The 24,140-nt window shown below is 48.1% G+C and overlaps 1 protein-coding gene and 1 long non-coding RNA gene across 2 annotated transcripts in view; one reads left to right on the top strand and one right to left on the bottom strand.

The window, feature by feature from the left end:
- Nucleotides 1-17,992, top strand: part of LOC125914290 (O-acyltransferase like protein-like) — a 50,284-nt gene extending 32,292 nt beyond the window's left edge. The window contains exons 3-8 of the mRNA XM_049619548.1: nucleotides 798-877; nucleotides 3,451-3,583; nucleotides 7,496-7,669; nucleotides 10,619-10,805; nucleotides 16,553-16,695; nucleotides 17,230-17,992. Of these exons, the coding sequence (XP_049475505.1) occupies nucleotides 798-877; nucleotides 3,451-3,583; nucleotides 7,496-7,669; nucleotides 10,619-10,805; nucleotides 16,553-16,695; nucleotides 17,230-17,355 (843 nt within the window). The 3' untranslated portion in view covers nucleotides 17,356-17,992. The remainder of the gene's footprint in view (nucleotides 1-797; nucleotides 878-3,450; nucleotides 3,584-7,495; nucleotides 7,670-10,618; nucleotides 10,806-16,552; nucleotides 16,696-17,229) is intronic.
- A 1,198-nt stretch (nucleotides 17,993-19,190) lies between these two features.
- LOC125914738 (uncharacterized) lies at nucleotides 19,191-20,907 on the bottom strand. Its single transcript, XR_007455412.1, has 2 exons — nucleotides 20,067-20,907; nucleotides 19,191-19,368 (listed from the first exon to the last, which is right to left on the bottom strand). It is a non-coding gene; the product is annotated as an uncharacterized LOC125914738 (long non-coding RNA).
- Nucleotides 20,908-24,140: the final 3,233 nt, after the last annotated feature.

Here is a 24,140-nt window from a genome sequence, read left to right as displayed (position 1 = left end):
GAGCCAGCCACCTGTTTGAGGCCAAGCCCACCTTGGTCCTTGAAAGCGGACGTGTGAGGGCCGTCTGGCCTGGAGGTCTCACCGATCCCCCACCTCGGGCACTTCCCTTTAGCCGGGACAAGGAAAGCTGTCGCTTGTGCTGGATAAGTCTGGGCTCTCGAGGACCGGATTGGGGACTGGAGGGAGCAAGGAGCCTTTTACCTCCGGAGCCCTGGAGGGAGCTGCCCCCAGGAACGTCATCACATTGTAGAAGAATGAGGCAGGTAACTGGCTCATTTCACACCAACACGGACAGCCCGCGGAAAGATGTGGCTTTGGCCAGACGACCGCACGTCCGTCACACGTGGGAACTCTGGGCTCTCCGGCACAAGCTCGTCTGGAGCCAGGCTTCCAATCTAGATGAGCCCATTCCTTCCCCGGGGCTGGGGAGGGCCGGCAAGGCAGGGAAGAGAGGACAACAGGGACCCTTACCGGCTCTGAGGGCACCAAAACGATAATTGTCCCTTACATTCATGTAACGGGGTGGAGTTGAGTTCCTCCAACTGCCCTGGGAGCTTAGCTTTTACTGCTTTTTTTCAAGAGAGAAAGCTCTGCATTTCCCTTTTGTAACCTGGCAGTAACAATACTCAGCACCTAGGCTCCTTACAGGATTAAGTGAGATGAGGTATGTGAAATCCTGTGGCCCCAAATTCCTTTCTCTTCCCTTGGACCGCCCCCCCCCCCCCCCCCACACCTCCCCAGCCCCAGGAAGGTGAGCGAGTGGCCCCGGTGAGTGACCTCTGCTCCTCTCGTTTCAGTGTAATGGCTGGACGTGGTACCTGGCCAACGATTTTCAGTGCCATCTCATCACGCCGGCGATCGTCCTCATCCACAGAAAGTGAGTGTCCCCAGGACCGGCGGGTCTGGCCACAGGACCTCTCCCACGGCACTCCCAGTGAGCGCTCCAGCTCTGGGCAGGGCAAGCCTTTGCGATTCAGGAAACGAACTTTTCAGAGCAGTGTGGACACCGAATCCTTTTCTGTTTATCTTTCTTCACGTTCTCCTCCCAGCTTCGTCCTGCACACACCCCTCTGCGTTTTTGCAGGGTCGTAATCAGGGCGTGTGTAATCTCTAGTCTCAGTCTTTTCCATTCACCTGCCTTTGTAAACATTTCCGCGTAGCGACACGATCCACATACTCAGCCGTTTTAGGATTTCTATGCCATTGTTATAGTCGGGCATCTACATCATTTCCAGTGTTTCATGACTCCAGACGGCACCTCAGTGACTGTCTTTGAACGTACTACTTTTTCCTCCTGTTCATTTCCTTGGGGACCCATTTCCAAGTGGAATGACTAGGTCAAAGCGCAGGAACGATTTCTTGCTGCTTGTTACATAGTGTGCGGTTGTTCTCCAGAAAGAGGGAAGTAATGACCGCGCCCCCAGCGATACATCAGTGTACCTGTTCCCCCCATCAGATATTTATCACCGTAATTTTTATTACTTCTAGAAAAGCTCTCAGGCCTCAATAATTCACGAGGACACTTATAGCTTGTGGAATATCCATGCCATATCTTAAAAGATTTTTCCCTTTTTTTGTTGTTAACATACATGTTCAGTTTTAGAGGTATGGGAAGATAGTAGGGTGAATAGAGGGGAAAACCATCACCCTAGACCCATTCCTCACTCAAGAAGAGGTGAATTCCCTGTCAATATTTCTGTGTTTATCTTCCTGATCTTTTTCCGCACCACTTTTTAAACATGAAAGGCTTCTGTGTATATACATCAGTATCTTTCTTTTAATAGTTACATGACGTAAGCGTTTTCTAAGCCTACTTCTAAGAGACACAATTTTATCTATTTATTAAAAAAAACTTTTAATGTTTATTTTTTGAAAGAGAGAGAGAGAGAGACAGAGCATGAGTGGGGAGGGGCAGAGAGAGAGGGGGAGACACAGAATCCGAAGCAGCCTCCAGATTCTGAGCTGTCAGCATAGAGCCGGACGCAGGGCTCAAACCCACGAACCGTGAGATCATGACCTGAGCCAAAGTCAGTCACTTAACCGACTGAGCCACCCGGGCGCCCCTATTTATTTACTTTAAGTAAACATAATTTTAATGTGTGTGTAACGTTTCATTCTATGGAATGAACTGTAATCTACTTACACCTTCCCCTGGTGTTAGATACTTGGATTATTTCCAATTTTATGCTTGCTTTCATGAATAATCGCCTGATAACTATTTTCGTGGAGATCAGAGTCTCCACTCTGATATTTCTTTAGAATGCATATCTTTAAGAGGAATCCCTAGGTCAAAGAGCATGAATGTCTTCTAGGCTCTTGAAGCATAATGACAAATTGCTTTCCTTAAAGCTTCTATCAATGTTCAGTCCTCTGGCCACCAATTACACGGTTGCCAATATGGAATGTTACTAATAACACAAAACAAAATAGAAACCTTGCTATTTGGATATGTAAGAAAATAGTCATTTTTTCATATCTAACTTGCAAGTTTTTAACTCCTAGGGGTGAAGCGGAGTTCTAAATATGCCTTGACCTGCTCTATATTGTGGTTACCTGTTACTACTCTTTGTAGGACAGACTTTGAATCACAGGCTGACCCATGAGGTTGCCTGTTCTAGCCAAATGCAAGTGTTCAAGCCATCTTGATTTTAATTTAATCTAAAAATTAAACAAAAAAAAAAAAAAAAAAAGGGAAATCTGCTTTTTCACATATCTTAAACACACAATGCTTTCTAACTTTAAATGTACAGGAGCTATTTTTTGTTTTTTGTTTTTTGTCTTTTTACTAAATTAAAAAAATGTTCCATGGATTCCACTCAGCACAGAGGCGGTTTTGCTGGTATAGTGAGTTTGAGTCAGAAGACGTGGCAAGTTCTTCCCTACCCCGTCTCCTGAAACAAAAGCATCTGAATCAAATGGCTTATTTTCTCAGAGTGGGGGCTGGGAGGTGGAGAGGGCAATTTTGGATAGCATAATAGAACTGATAAGAGCATATGAGATTGAAATAAAATCCGACGATAAGATGGAAATGAGATCTAATAATCACATTGCTTTCTATCTTGGAAATGAAGGTTTTAAAAAAAATAGCTCCGAACATCCTCTGGTAGAAAGACGTACCACTCTCTGCCTCCTTGATTTATTCTCACACCTGCCAGGATGAAATCGCTGAGAATGGTGGGGATTAGGAATTAGTGTGCCCTCCCACTCTCACCTCAGTGTGGATCAGACAAGGAAGGATGAGAGTAGGTCAAGATGGCTTTGGGATGCTGACCTCCCTTCCCCTCCCCTTCCCTTCCCAAGCCCCTTAGAGAGGGTGGGGATTCCTGGAACACTCCTGGGTCGCTGATCCCTGCTGCTGCTGGAGAGGGGCTCCCTGAGCAGGAGCTGTTCAGGCCCCCAGGGCCTCCACGGGGGTGGACTCTCCCTCCCACAAGGCCGTCAAACCCTCAGAGCTCCAGGGGCCCGGGAGCACCTGGCCCAATTCTCTGGGGCTGTCGCAGGCCTCGGCTCTGTGACGGACTATGGCTGCTCCAAGAGCTCTGGAGACCTTGGCAAGCGCCTGCGGGGAACAGGTGGGGCAGGTGTGAGGCCTCTGCAGGCCTGGCAGCCCTGGCAGAGGAGAAAGGGCGAGCCTCCACGGGTCTCCTCGGAGGTGGCAATTGCAGCAGGATATGCTCATTGCTGGTACAGGTATTTGTGAAGAAACGGCGAGAAAAATCCTGTGGGGCATCCTGGCCAGGATGCTGGGGGCTGACAGGCTTTCAAAGAATACCAGGGTCTTTTCAGGCCATTCCTTCCTCCTCTTGGGCTATATGGCCCCTGAACGGGCCCTTCTGAGGCACCAACCCTCTTGAGAGAGAATGGGGATAGTGGGTGGCACTTGAAGCTCTGGGCCTTTCTCAATCCCACGGTCGTAGGAGGAGTCCCCTCAAACAGGCAGACAATACAACCACTGACCCAAGCTGGCAGAGGGGACCCTTTGGCACAGGGTTGGTTTCTTCTGAGGCCTCTCGCTGTGTCTTCATGTGGCCGTCTTGACGCGGTCTTTGCTCTGTGGTTGTCGGTCTTGTCATCTCTTCTCATGAAGGTACCAGTCACATTGGATTAGGGCCCATCCCAATGACCTCATTTCACCTTCATTATCTCTTTAGAGACCCTATCTCCAAATAGAGCCATATTCTGAAGTGATGGAAGTTAGAATTTGGGGGGGGGGGGGACGACAAAATCCAGCCCATAACAGTCTAGATTAGGAGGTTTTATTAGTTTTATTATAGAGGCAGTTAGCCTGTGGAGACTTGTCTGACTCCTGGGAGGAGGTGCCATGGGTTGGGCTCAAGTCTCCCGGGGAGTTAAACAAATATTGACTTGGGTGCATGCAGGTTTTTATTGGATGGCCTGACTGGATGGTTAACCATTGACCTAAGACAATGAATTCTTAGTACCTCCTCACTCTAGACCTACTAGAGTAGGTAGTAGGTGGGGACCTACTTGAGTGTCCTTGTGAGTTAAGACCCCCGAGTCCCCAATGTCAGCATCTTTCCTAGAGGCTGTCATGAAAGGTAGATTTTCAGTTCCTCAGCTAAAAACCAGCACTATACAAGCTTGTGGCCGTGCAACTACGTTTAGCTTCTAAATGGTGGGAGGTATGTAAAAGGTAGAGCTGTTTTCCTTTAGAGAACACACTTGTATAGAATGCCAGTAATCCAAGGAGGCCAGAACTAAATGGTCTGGCAAAAGGAACGGTAAATAGATAGCATTGTTGTCATACCTTCCCAGCCCACTCTCACAGCAGACATTACTAATCAATCACAGCACCACTGAGCTAACACTCCTCCATTCCGAGCATTAACACTAAACTAGAATTGGCACTCTGGATGAAAATCATTTGCCGTTTGCCTCACTCATGATAAACGAATGGTCCCTTATCCCCTCCTCATGAAGAACCGTGGCAACTTCACACAGTGGAACGGGATTGTCAAAGGCACCATCTGGGCAGGGTTATGCCTGGATAGTCTTGTCTTACGCCTGTGTTTGACATTCCTTCTATACTACTGCACATCGTCTTTGTCCCAACCCTCACGATTCTGAGGAGGTGCAACCAGTGCCTTACTCTAACTCTAAAGCCTATGTCCCTAAATCTCATTTCCTGCCCCAGAACCTCCTACATACTACAGCTGGGCCTCCTTCGGGATCTTTCTTGGCCTTATACATGTGGAGTCCCAAAGTGTGGAGCCACCCTTGGCTCATGGGGGATAAAAGACACTGGGAAAATGCCTCTTTCTTTCATCTTCCACGACAGTTTTCAGGCGCATCTTCCACAGAACATTCTGGAAGAATTGAGTACTGGCCACCTTGACAGCACATCCTTGTGTTAGTTTTCCCTGCTTCCCTGTTCTACATGCCATCCCTCATTCCTACCCCCACATCAACTCCCTGCACCCAGACGTTTGTCTCAGATTGCATCTGGGTGGGGGGAGAATCCCTGGACCACCTCTTACCCTAACCCCGTCCCTGCGTCCCCCTGCGCCTGACAGTCCTTTCTCTCCCGAATCAACCACCATTTATGTCCGCGTAATGCTTCGTGGGTGGCAAGGAACATTCCCAAGCAAGGTCACATCTTGAGCCGCACAGTACATTTCAGGGTGAAGATGAGGAAAATCAAGTTCAAGGTCCTGCCTAGGGTCGCACAGCCAGTAAATGGTCACATTTAAAGGCAAAGCCAGTTCTTTTGAGTCACAGCTGCCCCCACATCAGCCTCTCTCAAAGGCAGGCCTGGCAGGAAGTGCCTCTGATTGCCAAGCTTTCAAGTCTTTCGTGGGCACAAATTTTGCAGCGAAGGAAACTGAAGAGTTCTTCTGTCAATGTCCTCTCTTTGCAGAAGTAAACATGTCCTTGTCCTCCTCGGGGCCATGCTGTTCTTGGCATCTTTCACTGCCACAGCTCTGCTCACCCTGGCTTACTCCCTTCCGGTCGCAGCTCCGTCAGAAGCAAGGTAACCCACGGTTCCCAGCGGGGCCCTCTTGTTTGCCTGCCCCGGGAATGGCCAGGACCTCCCAGGGAGGCTGCTCAGCGAGTGCCAGTCTGTTTGCGCTGTGTGCGGTGGCTAGTGGAAAAACTGGGTGGGAAATGTTCAGCCTGGATGGGAAAGTTGATTGCGTTTTTGTTTCCAAACTTCTGACCCTTTCAACTTGCGCTGGGGGGTCTTCTCTGAAAGTACCAGGAACGCGTGGCTGCCCGTTGAAATGTTTCTCGGAGGAAAGGAGCGCCCCCACGCGGCTGTATTGGGTTTCTCCTCCCGCCGCCGACCTGCAGCTCGGAAGCTCAATTATTGGCTGGAGGGACTGAAATTCACGGAAGTGGGGGTTATCCCTTCAAGGTCACGCGGCTAGTAAGCGGCATAGGTGTGAGTGGAACCGAGGACCTTACCCGCTATGCTATTTTGCTTCCCCAGTGAGGTTTATATCACGATTTTTCCTTATCACCACTCTGTGCATCACGCAGGGAACAGCGGCACGATTTCCTGCTGATCTGTTCTCAATGCAGCAGGCAGAGTGATACAAATGGAAGTCAGATGCTGTCGGTCATCTGCTCAAATTCCTCCAAAGGCTGCCCACTGCTCTCACGGTAGAAGCCCTGTCTGACCTCCTCCATCACTCCCCTATGTGCTGACTCTGGACCAGCCACACCAGCCTTCTAAGCTTCACACACCAAGCACGCTCTCCCCTCAGGCCTTTGCACTCACTGTTCCCTCACACTAGGATGCTTTTCCTTTGAAGTCCGGATCTTGGCAGGGCTCGCTTCTTCATGTCCTGCAGGTGTCAGTGCAAACGTCATTTTCTCAGAGCAGCCTTCGCTGACCTCCCGATGCAAAATAGCCCGGCACCGCGACTCGCGACTTGCGCACATTGTGCTCCAAATGTATTTGCGAGGGGAATGAATGAATGAATGAATGAAGACACCCCAGGTTTTTTCACTAGGGGAACACCATGCCCTTCCTGTCATATCATTGGCCCCTGCGGGCCCTGCCAGGTGACTGAGGGAGAGGCTCATTCCCATCGAATCCCATCGAATCTAATAGAGTAGGTCCTCAACTCTAGAAGCACATGAGAATCACCTGGGGAGACTTTAAATCCCACTGATGCTTCCAGCAAGCACCATCTCAGACCACAATCTCCGGGGATGTGGCCCAAGCAACCACGAAGACGTTCCACGAAGACGTTCACTTCTGAAAACCACATTTTTAGAGCTATCGTGATGTGCCAGCTGCCAGCACAGCTCCTTAAAATGGACTGGGTCATCGTATTTCCTTGGGGTCCAGGGTGGAGGGGCCCAGGGGCGTTTGCAACTTGAGCAGGCCAGCTGTGGCACAAGGCAGGACCCTGAGGGTGCCGTCTGTAGATCGGACTGAGGAAATGAACAGAAGCACCCCAAATTTTCCTTTGGATTTGCCGATTGTGCCGATGGACATCTGAGAGATTCCTCTCTTCATGTCTAGATCAAACATGACCTTTTGCCTCATGTTCTTTTGTTTTTCAGTGAAAACGTGACTGTGTTGTACTTCTCCGAGTACTATACAAAGCCCTACTGCAGATTCGGACCATTCCTCGTGGGGCTCTTTCTGAGCATTTTCATGCACCCAAACCGCCAGGCAAACATTCTTAAAACCAAGGTAAGTTTGTCCCATACTTCACTGCCAGGGCCGCGTCTGTTTGGGACTGGAGTGGCCCATTCGGCCAGGCTCTTCCAAAGCCATGGGCAGGAACCAGACTGCTCAGTACTTTATCGTGTTGCGTTGCGTTAGCAATGTCTCTTGGTGCCAGAGAATAAGAGAGACCTTGTCTTCTCGCGAAAGCCTGGTTCTCTGCTTTCTTCACGGAGCTCCTTTAAGAAAGCTCCAGAATTGGAACCCAGCGGTGTTCCACCCGTTGGAGCCTTGGTACAGATCCAGAGAAATCCCCGACATGGGAAAAACACACCCAATGAGATTGCAATGGCAAGGCCCTCTTCTGAAAGAACATAGTTACTTGTTTGTTTGTTTGTTTGTTTTCATAATTAATTTTTTTAAGTTTATTTATTTATTTTGAGAGAGAGTTGAGGAGGGGCAAAGAGAGAGGGAGAAAGAGAATCCCAAGTAGGCTCCAGAGCCCGATGTGGGGCTCAATTCCATGAACCATGAGATCATGACTTGAGTTGAAGTCAAGAGTTGGACGCTCAACTGACTGAGCCACCCAGGCTCCCATAGTTACTTCTTATAACTTTTTAAAAATGCTTATTTATTTATTGAGAGGGAGAGGGCGAGAGAGAGCATGGGCAGTATGGGAGGGCAGAGACAGAGGGAAAGAGAGGGAATCCCAAGCAGGCTCTGTGCTGTCAGCACAGGGCCCACCGAGGGGCTCCAATCCACAAACCGTGAGATCATGACCTGAGCCGGAATCAAGAGTCCGATGCTTAACCAACTGAACCACACAGGTGCCCCTGCCCCATAGTTACTTTTTAATAGCACAAGCTCCTTGGTTTCTACAGATAGGATTCTTGGTCAGATTCATTGGTTCCATCTGGGAATCAGGACATGTGGTATCTAAGGGGGAAGAAGCTGTTACTTTACCTTGCAGGTAAAATTCCTTCCCTGGCTCCTTTGCGGGTAATCACTCTGATTCACCAACCAACCTCAAGACTCAAACCGGAAAGCCGGGTTCGTCTTCCTCATTGACCACTCCTCCCATGCAATCTTCCACCAATCCCTGCTGAAGCGCCTCTTTAATGGCACTCTGTTGTGATCTACAAGTGAATCGTGCATCTACAGGGGAATATCATAACTCGAGCCTATAGGAAAAGTTACGTAGTCCTTGTATATGCATTTTTTCCGGTGAAGCCCTATGCTTCCAGGGAATCCCTGCTGATCGTTTCTTCTGCTGTCCTCTCTTAGCTTGTCCAGCTGACTTTGGTGAAGCTCTTCTCATCTCTTGATCTCAAATCTACACTTGGGGCAATCTATTTAAAACACTAGCTGGTGTTGCCCTTGAACTGCGCAAAAGTTCCTCTGGTGGCAGAGGTGAAATCTAAGATCCGGGGAGAACATTTGTTTATTTTATTTTATTTGTTAATGCTTATTTATTATTGAGAGACAGAGAGACAGAGCATGAGCATGGGAGGGGCAGAGACAGGAGGAGACACAGAATCCAAAGCAGACTCCAGGATCTGAGTTGTCAGCTCAGAGCCTGACGCGGGGCTTGAACTCACAAACTGTGAGATCTTGAGCTGAGCCAAAGCAGGATGCCCAACCGACTGAGCCACCCAGGCACCCCTCACTTTATTTTATTTTAGAGAGAGGGTGAGAGTGAGCAAGCAGGGGAGAGGGGCAGAAGGAGAGAGAGAGAGAGAGAGAGAGAGAGAGAGAATCTCAAGCAGGCTCCACACTCATCACAGAACCTAATGTAGGACTTGATCCCATGACCCTGGGATCATGACCTGATCTGAAACCAAGAGGCAGACACTTAACTGACTGAGCCACCCAGGTACCCCAAGGACAGAGTATTTGTGAACCACTCCGAGGGCTGAGTCAGGACCAGGAAGCACAGAGCCAGAACACAAGTCAAGCTGAGCTGGAGAAACAAGGTGGAAGGGACGGGCAGACCAAACGCAAACCTCTAGAAGCCAGAAAATAAGGACACAGTGTCCAAGCTGGAAGCGGCGGGGGGCATGTGTTATATGCTGGGCATGAGATGGGGCGGTGTGCATTATGAGTGAAAAGGTGAAGGGGATCCTAGCCTAAAAAGGGGGGCTTGTGGAGAGCCCCCGAGGAAATGCCTTTCCTTCCATGTAGCCAGAGCCTACCGCAGGAATCTGAGGCCCAGGCGGGGAGAGCTTCCCTTTAGAGACAAGGTGGTGGACTGATAAGATGCTAGTTTGGTTCAATGGAGACGTTATCATAGCAACCTGGGAACCAAAGCTTAGAAGCAAGAGAGACTCTTGGAAGACAGATCTGGGTCTAAAAAGGTCAAGTTAGATGACCTAAAATCTAAGATCTTGAACTGAGCCCCAGAATAGAACTTAACCCATGGTGCTATTTTCTGAGCTAGAAAGTTCTCCATTCCCTCACTCCCTCTGCCATTTTATGACCCCAGTGATTAGGGTGCAGCCCACGTATGGATTGGGTGCCAGAGGCCCTTGAGTTGTTGGTGGGGACAGAACCAATCAAGGAGCCTTACTAGGTTAAGGAACAGAATGGGAGGTCAAGAGCGGGCTCCAACATTATCTTCTCTTTCTCCCTTTTTTTTTCCCCCCTTAAACTTTCATTTAATAATTATTTGGGATTCACGGCCATTTTGTGCAATTTTATCACGTGGGGATTTGTGTGACCGCCACCACAAGCAAGGTGCAGAACTTTGCTGTCGCCACCAAGATCTCTCCGTGGTCACACACCTCACTCCCCCCTACTGCACCCCAAACCTAACCCATCGTAACCAGTAATCCGAACCTTTTGTGTTAGCGACATTTTGGGCACCGATCGAGGTTTACAAATAGATACCGAAAGTGACCAAAAAGTAAATTCGTGTAAAAGGAAGTAAATACACAATGGCCAGAATGAGCTTGACCCGTGTCTCTCCTTTCCCTGTAGACGCAGGCCCTGCTGGGGTGGACTTGCTCCCTGGCCACCCTGTTCGCAGTGGTCGCTCTGGCATATGCAGTGGATGATACTTCTGTCACCTCTTCACCTGCCGTTGCTCTGTACCAGGCCCTCCACCGGACCCTGTGGGCGGCAGCCGTGGGCTGGGTCCTGTTGGCATGTCAGGAAGGCTATGGAGGTACAACGCAGCACGGGGGGTTGCTTATAGGTTCACACTGTGTCCTTTTAAAGGGGACAAATGCGAAAACACAGTGTGCGCGGACGGGCTTTTTTATTTGTTGTTGAACGACTGATATTGACTCAAAGACATCAATTTGTTTATATCCTGGGGGAACCCCCCATATTCTGTTTTCAATTTCTACACTGGTTTATGTACAAATGTGGGTTCTAAGCCTCTCCAATGAAGCTACTTTAGAAGCTGGAGGAGGACAAAGAGGGTCCTACAGTAAGAACAAAATACCAGTGGCAGGGACCAAAGTGGTGGTCACACCCACCCTGGGCCTCAGTTTCCTTATCTGAGGGTAGAGACCGAATAGTTCCCAAGATCCCCTTCAGCCCTGTGACAAGCTGGGGAACTGGCTATTGAGCCTGGCTCTCAATGTGTGGAAAGTCAAGCAGAAAAGGGGCCTAAATGGCAAGAAAGGGGTTTTCTTCACATTAGAAATGGCTATCCAAGTCACCTGATGTCTTCTTCCCTTTCTTTTCTAGTTGGCATGAGATAGGGACTGGATGCTTGGGGTGTCGTAAAATGACAGGAGAAAGACTGGCAAGAATCATCCAGAAAAAGTTCTGGCCCCGCACTGGCCAGAAGCCCTGAAGGGTTGGAAATAGAGCCAGGTGGAGTCATGACACGTTTATATACCCTAGGGAAATAATCAGGATGAGCTTAAAGTTTGGCCTGTGAACCCAACCCACTTAGCCTCAGCAAAGGCGTTTGGGATTCATGGGTTAAGGAGGAAAATGATAAATTGATCACAACAACTCTTGCTGACGGGTCACAGGCTTACGCCAGGTCTCATGGAGAATTTCACCCAGGTGATCCTGGGTGACGCCGGCCACACCGCTGTGGGTACAGCTATAACGTGCTATTTCTCTGTGAGAAAGATGGCGCCTGGAGAGAACACTTGAAGGTCACGCAGCTCGGTAGTGGTTGAGCTAGAAAACGAACCCCAGACCGAGTGAAAAGCCGATGCCCAAAGCCCGTGACCGTCGTTTCTGTGCAATAGGACCCCTCTCAGATGTTGGATTGGTAGAACTGTTTCTGAGTTTGATGAGTATATAAGGGTGAGGAATTTGTTCTTTAATATTTTAATTTTAAACGCTTTCCCTTCTATGGAGACACGATGTTAAAGAAGAAATGGGCCACGTTCTCGCTGACGGATGTATTTGCATTTCTGGGCAGCTGTTTGAATCACAGGACCCCACCCTAACACTGCTCCCACCTGGTGACAATGACCATGAGCTGTCCCCAGAGCCTCAGAACATAGGCAACTCCTCTCCCTGGCCTGGCACAGGCTGCCCACGATATGGTGGTGGCATAACAGTATTCTTGTCTCTTGTAAAAGTCGTGCTAAATGAAGAATAACTTGCTGGGGGGAGAGTCTTAGGTCAAGTTAGAAGATTAATCAAATTGGGGGCACTTGGGTGGCTCAGGCGGTTGAGCGTCCGATTCTCGATTTTGGCTCAGGTCATGATCTCATGGTTGGTGAGATCTAGCCCTGCATCGGGCTCTGCCCAGATGGTGCAGAGCCTACTTGGGATCGATTCTCTTTCTCTCTCTCTCTGCCCTCCCCCCCCAGCTCTCTCTCTCTCTCAAAAACAAATAAACATTACAAAGAAAAAAAGAAGATTAATCAAATTTGGGGCACCTGCATGGCTCTGTCAGTTAAGTGTCAACTCTTGATTTTGGCTCAGGTCGTGATCTCACCATTTGTGAGTTCAAGCCCACGCGGGGCTCTGCGCCGACAGTGCAGAGCCTGCTTGGGATTCTCTCTCTCTCTCTCTCTCTCTCTCTCTCTCTCTCTCTGCCCCTCACCCACTCGCATGCTCTCTCTTTCTCTCAAAATAAATAAATAAATATTTTTTAAAAGATCAATCAGATTTGCAGCATTATCATTACCGTGGAGTTAGTAAATGCTAGCAATTCTTAGCCTGAGCATGGACGACGCCTCCGTTAATCCAGACGACAGACAAGTCCTTTGATGCGTTCTTGAGTGATACGTGTTTTCAAAGAGTGTTGTCATTAGCCAATCACAATTGCAGGCGCAACTGATGTTCTAGGTTTGCATCTCTGGTGCCATAAGATAGCAAGATTGGTTAGCAGGTCAAGGTAGGAGGTGACGGGTGAGGTTCAATCCTAGAAAATATGTGTCCACCTGGTGACCTTTAGGAAAGTATATCTGTAAAGGAACATTTGAGGAAGTGTGTCACCGAGACTCTCAGGGTGAGAAGGGGGGTCCTGATGCCTCAAATCATCTTTCCATCGTCTGAGTCAGGGCCAGTGTAGACCATGAGGGTTTGGTTCCGTGCTGAATTGCCAGAGTCATCTTCTGACCACATGACTCCCCCAGTTAAAACCTTTCGGTGGTGCCGTCTCTCCTTCAGGGGTCCTTGAACTTTAATTTTTTTTTTTAACATTTATTTATTTTTGAGACAGAGACAGAGCATGAACGGGGGAGGGTCAGAGAGAGAGGGAGACACAGAATCGGAAACAGGCTCCAGGCTCTGAGCCATCAGCCCAGAGCCTGACGCGGGGCTCGAACTCACAGACCGCGAGATCGTGACCTGGCTGAAGTCGGACACTTAACCGACTGCGCCACCCAGGCGCCCCCTTGAACTTTAGTAATACATGGACCCATTCCAAAGGAACAAGAAGTCTTTGGGGATCCTTAGTATTGGCTTAAATTATTTTAATTCTAATTTTACCTAAACATGAGCATACATAAATCTAGATATAAATTTTTATGTTTATAATACATAGATTTATAAAGTCAAAACAAATGTGGTTATAAAGTAACCACAAAAATGGGGCACCTGGGTGGCTCAGTCAGTTAAGCATCCAACTTTGTCTCAGGTCATGATCTCACGGTTCATGGGTTGGAGCCCCGTGCCGGGCTCTGTGCTGACCGCTCAGAGCCTAGAGCCCGCTTCAGATTCTGTGTCTCCCCCTCTCTCTGCCCCTCCCCCTGCTCACGCTCTCACTCTTTCTCAAAAATAAATAAACATTTAAAAAATTTAATCAAAAGGGGGCGTCTGCCTGGCTCAGTCAGTGGAGCATGCGACCCTTGAGCTCGGGTTTGTAAGCTCGAGCCCCATGACGGGTGTAGAGAATACTTAAAAATAAAGTCTTCAGAAAAAATAATAAAGTAACCACAAAACTACAAAACCAACAGGGTCTGAATTAACAACACTAATTTAATGTGATTAACAGTTGACTGGAGCCAGTTGTGGCTCATGACGTGACCAGGAGGTTGCTTGCTTTAAGGATGTTCTTTTGTGTTTCGTTTACCTGCGTGACACGGGCTCTCCGTTGCCTTAATTTTCCTATAACTATATTGTTTGCTCCCCAGAAATGTCTTGGTTGATCTTATCCCTTGACATTCACTTGGGGCAAAGGTATCTTTGGCCGGCGAGTCCATCTCTGTTCTCTCAATCATATAAAATACTTCCAGAATGCTCGCTTTATGCCAAGCGCTGTTCAAGTTGCACAGGATGTGGAGCAGTAGACAAGAAAAAAAGTCTCTGTTGTAGGAGATCACAGGGGGGTAGGGGACACAGCCCGGGAGACTCCAGTAAGCTGCATAACGGCCCCTGGTAGATCAGGTCCAACTGGGACTTTGCAGATGTGATGGCGGCGATCACGAGATTGGGAGGCGGGGAGATTATATGGGCCCTAAATGCGGTCACGTGTACCCTCCAAAGAGGAGGATAGAGGGACACTCGCAGAGGAGACAGCGACACGAAGATGGAGTGGGGACACATTTGAAACCGCTGATGTTGTTGGGAGGGGCCACGAGCCAAGGAGAGCCAGAAGCCGGGAGGGGTCGGAGGAGACAAGAAATGGATTCTCCCCTAGAGCCTCCAGAGGGAGTGTGGCCCTGTCCACACCGTGATTTCAGCCATACTGGTTTGGGGCTTCTTGTCTCTAGAATGACGCAAGAGTAGATTGTTGTTGTTTTGAGCCACGATATTTGTGCAATTTGTTGCAGCAGCCATCGGAGACAAATCTGGAGCCAGGTTAAGTAAATATGTGTATAATTCCAGCATGGATATATATAGGGAATAAAAATAAAGCCGGGATCGGAGGGTAACTGGAGTAGGGGTGAGTTTGCAAATATTTGCAGGCAAAGGGATGGTGTGGCAGAGGTCTCAAGACTGGAACGAGCTTAGTGGGCGGGAGAAGCAGCAAGAAGACCGGTGAGACAGGAATCAAGATCAAGGTGGGAGAGAGATGGGAATGAGAACACAGAGGAAGGTAGCAGCCAGGTCATGCAGGGTCTTCAAGGCCCAGGGGAAGGACTGGATTTTATTTTAAATTTTTTAACATTTATTTATTATTGAGAGACAGAGCGAGACAGAGCATGAGCAGGGGAGGGGCAGAGAGAGGAGGAGACACAGCCTCCGAAACAGGCTCCAGGCTCCGAGCCGCCAGCACAGAGCCCGATGCGGGGCTCGAACTCACAAACCGCGAGACCGTGACCTGAGCCGAAGTCGGACGCCCAACCGAGCGAGCCACCGAGGCACCCCGGATTTTATTTTAAAAGCCATGTAACGTAATCTGACCTGTGATTTAAAAGAGCACTCTGGACGTTGCATGGAGACTGCAGGGCAGCAAGAAGGACAGCAGAGAGACCAATGGATCCGTCAGGAAGCTACTGTACAGGTCCAGGGAGTAGGAGCTGGTGGGTTTGATGCGGGGGTTAGTGGCGGAGATGGGAAGAAATGGTCCAGTTTGAGATAGACAGTTTTAAAGACAGATGGTAGCACTCTGTGGGATATGGGAGAAAGAACCGAATTTGGGATGACAAAGATTTTGTCCTAAGCAACTGATACAACAGTGATGCATGACTGAGCACTTGAGATGAGCCTCGTGCAAAGGAGAAACAAGTTTTTTTTCTTCTTTTTCTTTTTCCTTCCTTCCTTCCTTCCTTCCTTCCTTCCTTCCTTCCTCCCCTCCTTCCCTCCTTCCCTCCTTCCTGTCCTTTCTTGCCTTTCTTTCATGGCTTGAAACAACAGAAATCAATCCTCTCATAGTTCTGGAAACTAGAAACCCAATATCAAGGTGTTGGCAAGGTCCTTCTGGAAGCCCCGAGGGGGCATCTGTTCCATGGCTGCCAGCGAGCCCTGAGTTCCCGGCCCGAAAGTGCGTCACTACGGTCTCTGCCTCACCTTCACACGGCTTTCTCGCCCTGCCTCTCCCCTGTGTGTCTGTGTCTCCTCTTCCACCTTCTATAAGGACATTCGTGGCTACTGCGTGGGACAACGCAGTTCTAGAAGTTGTACCGAGTTACGGAATATTTGTCCCGAAAGAGACCTACACGTTGACCAGACGCAAGCCTCTCAGTAACAGAGGACGAGCCTGAGGCCAGGCGACGCGAGCCACCTCGTCCCAGGGCCCAGCGGCTCCCGTGCTGCGTCTTGAGCCAGAACCCAGGCCGGTGGAAGGACTTGGTTCCTTGTTTCCCACGCGGAACGGTCGGTGCTCAGGGCTTGAGGTCGTACTGAGGAAGTCAACTGACTGGAAACGCTGTATTAGCGTCTCTTATTTTTTCACATTCCTGCAAAGTTTGGTTTGGTGTGGGGCACCTCCTCTTAAAAATCAGGAGAATAAAGGCCTTCTTAGAAGTCCATGCACACAGGTGCACAGCACCCAGAGGGACCGGGCGGAGTCATGGCTCCGTAAGTCAGGCTGCCCGTTCCCTCCAGGGCTGGTGAACAGGCTCCTCTCCTGCCACATCTGGGCTTTCCTGGCCAGCATCAGTTACGCTTGCTACCTGGTTCATCCGATCCTCATCATGCTCTACAACGGGCTTCAAGAAACGCTCATTCACTACAGCGACACCAACATGGTGAGTGAGTCCCCACTCTCTGCTCTCTTGTGGCTCCACTGTCCCTTCTCTGCTGGAGCCACCACGCAGCCCACTGGCTCGGGGAGAGAAGCTCGCTTTGTTGTGGGGGCTGCTAGGAGCCTATTGTCCTTTGCTTTCTTTGAGGGAGGGCTTTGGGATAATATCTTTCTTCGATTTTATTCATCCGATTTATTTTAAGTTTATTTTTATGTGTTTTGAGAGGCAGTTAGAGAGCCAGTGGGGGAGGAGCAGAGAGAGAAGGAGAGAGAGAATCCCCCCGCAGGCTCTGCACTGTCAGCACCGAGCTCGATGCGGGGCTCGAACTCACGAACTGTGAGATCGTGACCCGAGCCGAAGTCAAGAGTGGGATGTTCAACTGGCTGAGCCGCCCAGGCGCTCCTACCTTAGTTTTAACGTTCAGGGCTGGGGGTCTTACAGATCTAGATCATACAGCCGGGATGATGCCCTTTAAAGCCAAACACAGTACGAATCTGGTAGTAGGATTGCATTCACTCTGCCCCTCTTTCTCTCCAGTTCTACCTTTTCTCTGGACACTGTTTGCTGACCTTCATCACTGGGCTGGCCCTGACACTGTTCATTGAGAAACCATGTCAGGAGCTGAAGCGGTACCTGTTGGGACCAGTGCCCGCTGGGCCATGAACATTCTGGTAAAACCCTAGAGAATGACTGGGTTTTTTTCTGCTGGCAATGAGCTAAAGTAGACAGGGGCTCATTTATGTAACAGACGCTTGTGTTCCCGAAAAGGGGTGTGAATTCTGATTTGGTGAATGCTTAAGATATACAAGTTCTCTGTGCTTAATGCATAAAAGAGTTCTGAGTGTTTATTTACTATATAAAAGAGTTCTGTGATAGCCTGTTGGGTAGCACAATAATCACTCTCTGATGTACCTTTTTAGAAAAAAACAAAAAACAAACAAACAAACAAATAAACAAAACCAAAGAAAAACAATCTAGATTTGTGATATCTTGTTCGGCATGTACTTTCTGTACCAATGATCATAGGAAAACATCAAATCTAGTGAATTTAATGAAACTTGGGTTATAATCACATTTCTTGGTAAAGTCACAGTATGTAGTTTTTCATGTCATCGTTATCTTTGTGTTATCATGATACCTTTGAGGACTTGTAACTTTATTTCAGAGCCTCAGGATTGTATGACCCACTAGCGTGCCCAGTTCATGGGTGTGTCATTACAGGCCTTCCAAACATTATCTATTTTACAGCACGGTCGCTGTTATGGGTTGAATATGTCCACCGAAAAAGATACAAAGTCCTAATCCCGTCATACCTTAGAACGTGACCTGTTGGGGGGGGGGGGAGGTAGTGTTTTTACAGAAGTAATCAAGTTAAAATGAGGTCATGGGGGGAGGTGGCTCTAATCCAGTATGACCGGTGTCCTTGTAAAACAGGGAAATCTGGACATAGAGACAGATATGCACAGAGGGGGGAAGATGTGAAAACAGACAGCAATGAGGCAGCCATCTACAAGCCAAGGAACACCAAAAATTTCGGGCAGACACAGAAGCTAGACGAGGCAAGGAAGGACTCTCCCCTAGAGTCTCAGAGAGAGCAGAGCCCTGCTGACACCTCGAGTTAGGACTTCCAGCCTTCCAGAACAGTGAGATGATTTACTGTTGTAAATCAGCCCGTTGTGCAACCCTAGCAAAGAATACAGTCCCTCAACAAAACTCCCAACAGAGAAGGACGAGATCCAATCAATGGCTCCCATCCCAACTCTTTGGTTTCCAGCAACAAGGCCTGGAAATGGAGAGATTTATAAGGCCAGGGTGTCCAGGCTCTCAGGCTTGTGTTCCTTCCTGGGTGTGTGATTTCACGTTGACCATCCCTACTTGCATTTGCTTAACATCACTTAAAACAACGCTCTCTTTGTGTACTCAATAAATAAAGGGTTTATTAGCAATCACGGGGCTATGAGGAGCTAATTAGCACAGAAGACTCCCCATCTCTGTACTGTGTCTCTCCAAGCGGATCTGCTAAGACCACCACTGGAGGGTGGGGAGGGCTGTGAGCCTCAAATCTTTTGCCAGGGCAACCGGCAGCGAACCTGGTCCTTTTCCACCCCACCCTGGGGAGCCTCATCTCCCGGAGGCTTGGTCTATTCTCCTGGCAGAATCTGACCTGAGCCAGGAGACAAGTCCCTGCCCGGCATGTTCAGTGTCTGTATCAGAATGCACCAAGTTGGGTTTTTGGGTGACCCCCAAGTTCATGGAGTTCTTTGGGAGCCCTCTGGTGGCTGATTTGGTACCTCTGACTTAATTAGGCCTCAGAGGAGATCTTGAGGGCGTGTGACCTTTACAGGAGGAACCCTACAGTCCGGATGGATGCTGGTGGGAAATGACTCCCCCGCCAACACTGACGGGCAAATTGCCAAGTGCTTCTGGTTATGAGGCTAGAAACTTGGGGCCGTGGAAATAGCTTTCATAACGACTAGTGACATTGCCTTTGAAAGTTATTTTGTTTTTATTTTTTAATAAGGAAAAAAAAAATACCCTCTCCACGATTGCAATTTCACAAAATATAAAGTAGGGATAGAGAAATCCAATTTTGTTCCGGCTTTTGTTTTGATCTGGAATTCCCGAAGGGTTTAAGATTTATGGAGTATGTGGAACTTCTTTCGATCCTGAAGCAAACTGTAAAAAAGCATATGACATTTATGAGACAGCTGGAAATTTGAACACGGCCTGGATATTGGATGATACTAAGGACTCACTGATGTTTTAATGTGATAGTGGTATTGCGGTCATGTTTTTGTTTTGGTTTTTTTAAGAGCCTTTATCTTTCAGCTGCATCCTGAAATATTTATGGACAGAATGATAAAATCTGGTATTTGCCTCAAAATAATACCAGGAGCATGAGGGAGACCAGAAACAAGATTGGCCATGTCGTGATACTTTTTGAAGCTGGGTGATGGGTATGTGGGACCTCATTATACTGTTTTTTTCTTCTTTTTTTTTTGTATATAATAAACTGAAGCAAATTTCTAGAGGCGGCGACATCAGCGTAGAGAATTGATGGGTGACTCCTCTAATTCTCCCTAAATTCTGAAATTCATGTTTCGTCCCCACATACCAACCCGGGGACAGGTCACATTGACAGTACAGTCACCCCCGCAGATCTAAAGGAACTCCGGCCGCCCTTAAGTTCCTCCCGACTGGTGTTGGGAGAGTCCAGGGATATCTCGATGGTCTTGTAAACGCCTGGACCCTCCCCGCTGCCCCTCCCCCACCCCGCCCGGCTCCGTGCTCAGCCTACTGCGTCCATCCAGAGCACAAATGATCTCCACAAATGTCACAAGCAGGTAAGTCCCCTCTGCCCCGCCTTATGCCACCTGTGCTCCCTCATTGAGGCTTTGATGCAGTGCTGCTAAGTGCTCAGCATGTTGTTCCAGAAACTGCTCTTGCAGATTTTCCTTATTCTAATAGAGGTCGTTCTCCCTTGGGTGCCCCATGAGCCGATGGGCACTGGGATGGAGAGTGACAATTGTTTGCCCTTTACATTTGTGCTGTTCACCACTAGCCCTGATCACCATGGCTGGCACACAGTAGGTGATCAATAAATGGCGGCTGAGGCAGTGATGGAATGAACCCCTTCTTTTTTTAGGTGATTCCTTTTCCGGGAGGCTTCTCGTGCCTACAGGCAGGCACCTCTCAACCAGGTGTCAGATATGTTCAGTTTTGTAAGACTCTTATCCCCAAATGGCCCAAGCAGGCCCCCTTCCTGGGAAGGTCAAAGCTGAGAGGCTCCCAAGTACTTTTAAAAAGGTGAGAAGCCTTTAGAACTGGAGTCCGTAGACCCCACCTGGGATGGAAAACAATGCTGTGCTAATATGCGGAGGCAGCCATTTTGGGTGGCCACCGCACATGCCTGTCCCGTCCTCCCTCGCGAAACCAACTCTGACCTTCCAGCATCAACACTGGGGAAGCCCCATACTTCGTAAAAGCCAATTTTGTCTCCCTCGGTGCTCTTGCCGGTGATTGGCCCAAGTGTGGTCATGTGACCCAGCTCTGCCCAATGAGACCTAAGGAGGCGTGTGCCAGGGACTTCTGGGAAAGACTGTCCTCGCGGAAACAGGTCGGGGTTGGGGAGCGTCAAGGAGAAAGTCCTTCTCGTGGTCGCGTCCCTCAGCCTTGTGAGGATGTGGTGCTGTTTGGGGTTGTGGCCGCATCCTGTGAAAATGGAGGCGGGCCAGGCTGGCACGCGGAGGCTGACAGAGGGACTGAGGGAGGCCAGGCAGAGTGAGGGTGGTGACACGATACTGAAACCAGAACGATTAAGGGACTGTCTGGACATTGTATCCTGAAGGCTCTCAGGGCTCGACTCTCCGGGCAGAAGATTGGAAGCCGCTTCTCTGGGGATTCTGACGGGCCTAAGACCAAAGCCCGAAAACCATTGACATAAAAGGTTCTCCCCAAAACGTCCTCACCCGGTGCCCTGTGGTGAAGCTCGGAGGTGACAGGTTCGAATCACAGGGTCAAAGCAGGGTGACCAACGCATCCCCATGTGCCCGGGACTTCGTCGGTTTGGGCACCGAACCCTCCCCCGTCCCGACGCCCCTCAGTCGTGGGCAGACAGGGACGCGCCACTGTCCTTGCAGAGGTGAGAGAAGGTGCTGCCTCCACTGAAGATGCCGGGACAAAGAAGTGACTCCTCTTTCGTTCGGTCGTTCAGTCAAGAAGCGAATGTTTCTAACGACCACCTATTGGCAAGGACTCCAGGACTACTGATGCGAATGTCAGGCATCCTGTTGTGAAGGAGCTTCCGGAAATCTCTTAGGGCGGCCAGAGCAGCCAGGAATGGCCCAGAGTTGCTTTGGACTAAGGAAGGGGCCAAGTGCTGGGTATCTCAGCAGATTGTGCAGTACAGATAGATGATTATTACTTAAAATGGCGGTTGACTTTAAAAAATTTGTTGATGATGACTAGGAATGCATTAATATACTCTTTCAAGTAACTAGTTTTATGTAGTATTTCATTTTTATTAGATAAGAGGCTCATAAAACAAGGTCCAATGCTGCACCTTTTGTCCTACATGTATTAGATGAATTCTTTATCTTTCCTTTTTTTAATTGGGTATAATTTCTATACAATAAAATTTACCTTTTTCTTTTTTTAATGTTTTATTGCTTATTATTTTTTTTTATTTTAATGTTTTTTTATTTATTTTTAAGACAGAGAGAGACAGAGCATGAGTGGGGATGGGGCAGAGAGAGAGGGAGACACAGAATCCGAAGCAGGCTCCAGGCTCCGAGCTGTCAGCACAGAGCCCATCGCGGGCATGAACCCACAAACCATGAGGTCATGACCTGAGCCGAAGTCGGAGGCTCAACCGACTGAGCCACCCAGGCGCCCCTTAATGTTTTATTTCTTTTTGAGAGAGAGCGTGAGCAAGAGAGGGGCAGGGACAGAGGGGGACAGAGGAGTCAAAGGGGGCTCTGTGCTGAGCTCTGACAGCAGTGAGCCCAACGTGGGGCTTGAACTCATGAGCCGCAACATCATGCCCTGAGCCAAAGTCCGATGCTCTACCAACTGAGCCACCCAGGCGCCCCTAAAAATTCACCTTTCTAAAAGTGTACACTTTTCGTGAGTTTTGACGGATGCATGCACTCACCGCCAGCCCTTAGCACCTGTCTCTCATCCCTGTAGTTCTGCCTTTTCCAGATGTATTTATTTTTGAATGTTTAATATTTACAAATGTAAAATATTTCAGACAGTCCAAGTCTAAAGAAATGAAGCAACTGATACCCCACATGTCCATCATCCCTAAGAAACACAGGTTAACAGTTTGCATTTTTTTTCAGATGTGTTTCTTTTTGTTTAAAAATAAAACATTGCAAAAAAAAATAATAAAAAAAAATAAAACATTGCGAACACAATTGTAGACCGCCCGCATCTCATTGCCTTCCCCCCTTCTTATCCAAGTTTCCACCATGTTTTTATATGTTTAATAACATGCAGATGTCTATAAATGTTATATAGTATGTTGTGTTTAAGCATTATACAATTAGACCCATGCTGTAATATCCTTTCGAAATATGATATCCCCATTAAACATAGTTCGGCTAGCCAGTCAATTCATTGTTAAGTGTTCGTAGTGTTTTACTGAGTGCACGTGTTCCTTAAATATTTATCCATTCACCAGTTGGTAGGTAGACATTTGGTATGTTTCCAGTTTTTCATGGTTGCAAACATGGTTGTAACAAAACTCTTTGTGTTTCCTCATGGAGATATGTTTCCCGGGGTATATAGTCAGGAGAGTAATTACAGGGTTATAGGGTATATGTATATTCAACCTTGGATGATAATCCTATACAGTTTTCTAAAGTGATTTTGCCAATTTTCACCGTCACTAGTGGAGGAAGGGGAGTAGATACCATCAGTGAAGACCCTCCCCAACATGTGGTTCTATCAACCTGTTAACTTACTGTTAAATCCCTGATGAATGTAAGGTGGTATCTGATTACTTCCATTTGCATTTCCTGGCCTACCAATGGGGTTGAATGTTTGTTTTCCATGTGTGTAATGGCCCCATGGAGCTTCTCTTTCAGAGACTGCCTACCATATCCTTTGCCCATTCTTCTCTTGGGTGTTTGCCTTTTTATTATTGATTCTAAGCTGTCCTTTATTTATCCCAAAGACTAATCTTGTTGATTATTTGTGTTGCAAATACTTTCTCCCAATCTGTGGCAACTTTGTATAGGATACATGCTTTACATTTTAATATAGGCAAAATTACCAATCTTTTCCTTCCGACTTGTGCTTTTTGGGGCTTTATTCATGAAATATATATATTTATTATTTTTTAAAAAATTTTCTCCATAGGGCAAAAGGCTCCAGTAAAAATTCCTGATCTCCTGCTACAATGTCCTTTGCTTCTTTGTAAGGTAGATTTGTAAGGTTGGATAAATAATGTAATAAATTTAGGGGCGCCTGGGTGGCTCAGTCGGTTAAGCGTCCGACTTCGACTCAGGTCATGATCTTACAGTTTGTGAGTTTCAGCCCCACATCGGGCTCTGTGCTGACAGCTCAGAGCCTGGAGCCTGCTTCAGATTCTGTGTTTCCCTCTCTCTCTGCCCCTCTCCAGCTTGCACTCTGTCTCTGTCTCTCAAAAATAAATAAGCATTAAAAAAATGAAAATAAAATAAAATAAAAAATAATGTAATAAATTTGTAAGGTTAAATAAATAAATAATGCTCAGTGGGGGAGAGGGGACGATTTTGTCTTCCCAGGGGAGATTTGGCAATGTCTGCTGACATTTTTGTTGTTCTTTCGTGGGTAGAAGCCAGGGATGCTATTCAGGACTACAGTGCATGGGCTAGCTACCCCGGCCCCCATCTAAGAATTCTCTGATAAGTTTAATAGTGCCCAGGTTGAGAAACTGAGTTTAGAAGGATCGCTTTGCTGTG

The sequence above is a fragment of the Panthera uncia genome, assembly GCF_023721935.1.
Source record: "Panthera uncia isolate 11264 chromosome D3 unlocalized genomic scaffold, Puncia_PCG_1.0 HiC_scaffold_8, whole genome shotgun sequence".
Lineage (NCBI taxonomy): Eukaryota > Metazoa > Chordata > Mammalia > Carnivora > Felidae > Panthera > Panthera uncia.
The sequence above is the reverse complement of the archived record's forward strand: the minus strand, read 5'-3'. Positions and strand labels throughout refer to the sequence as shown.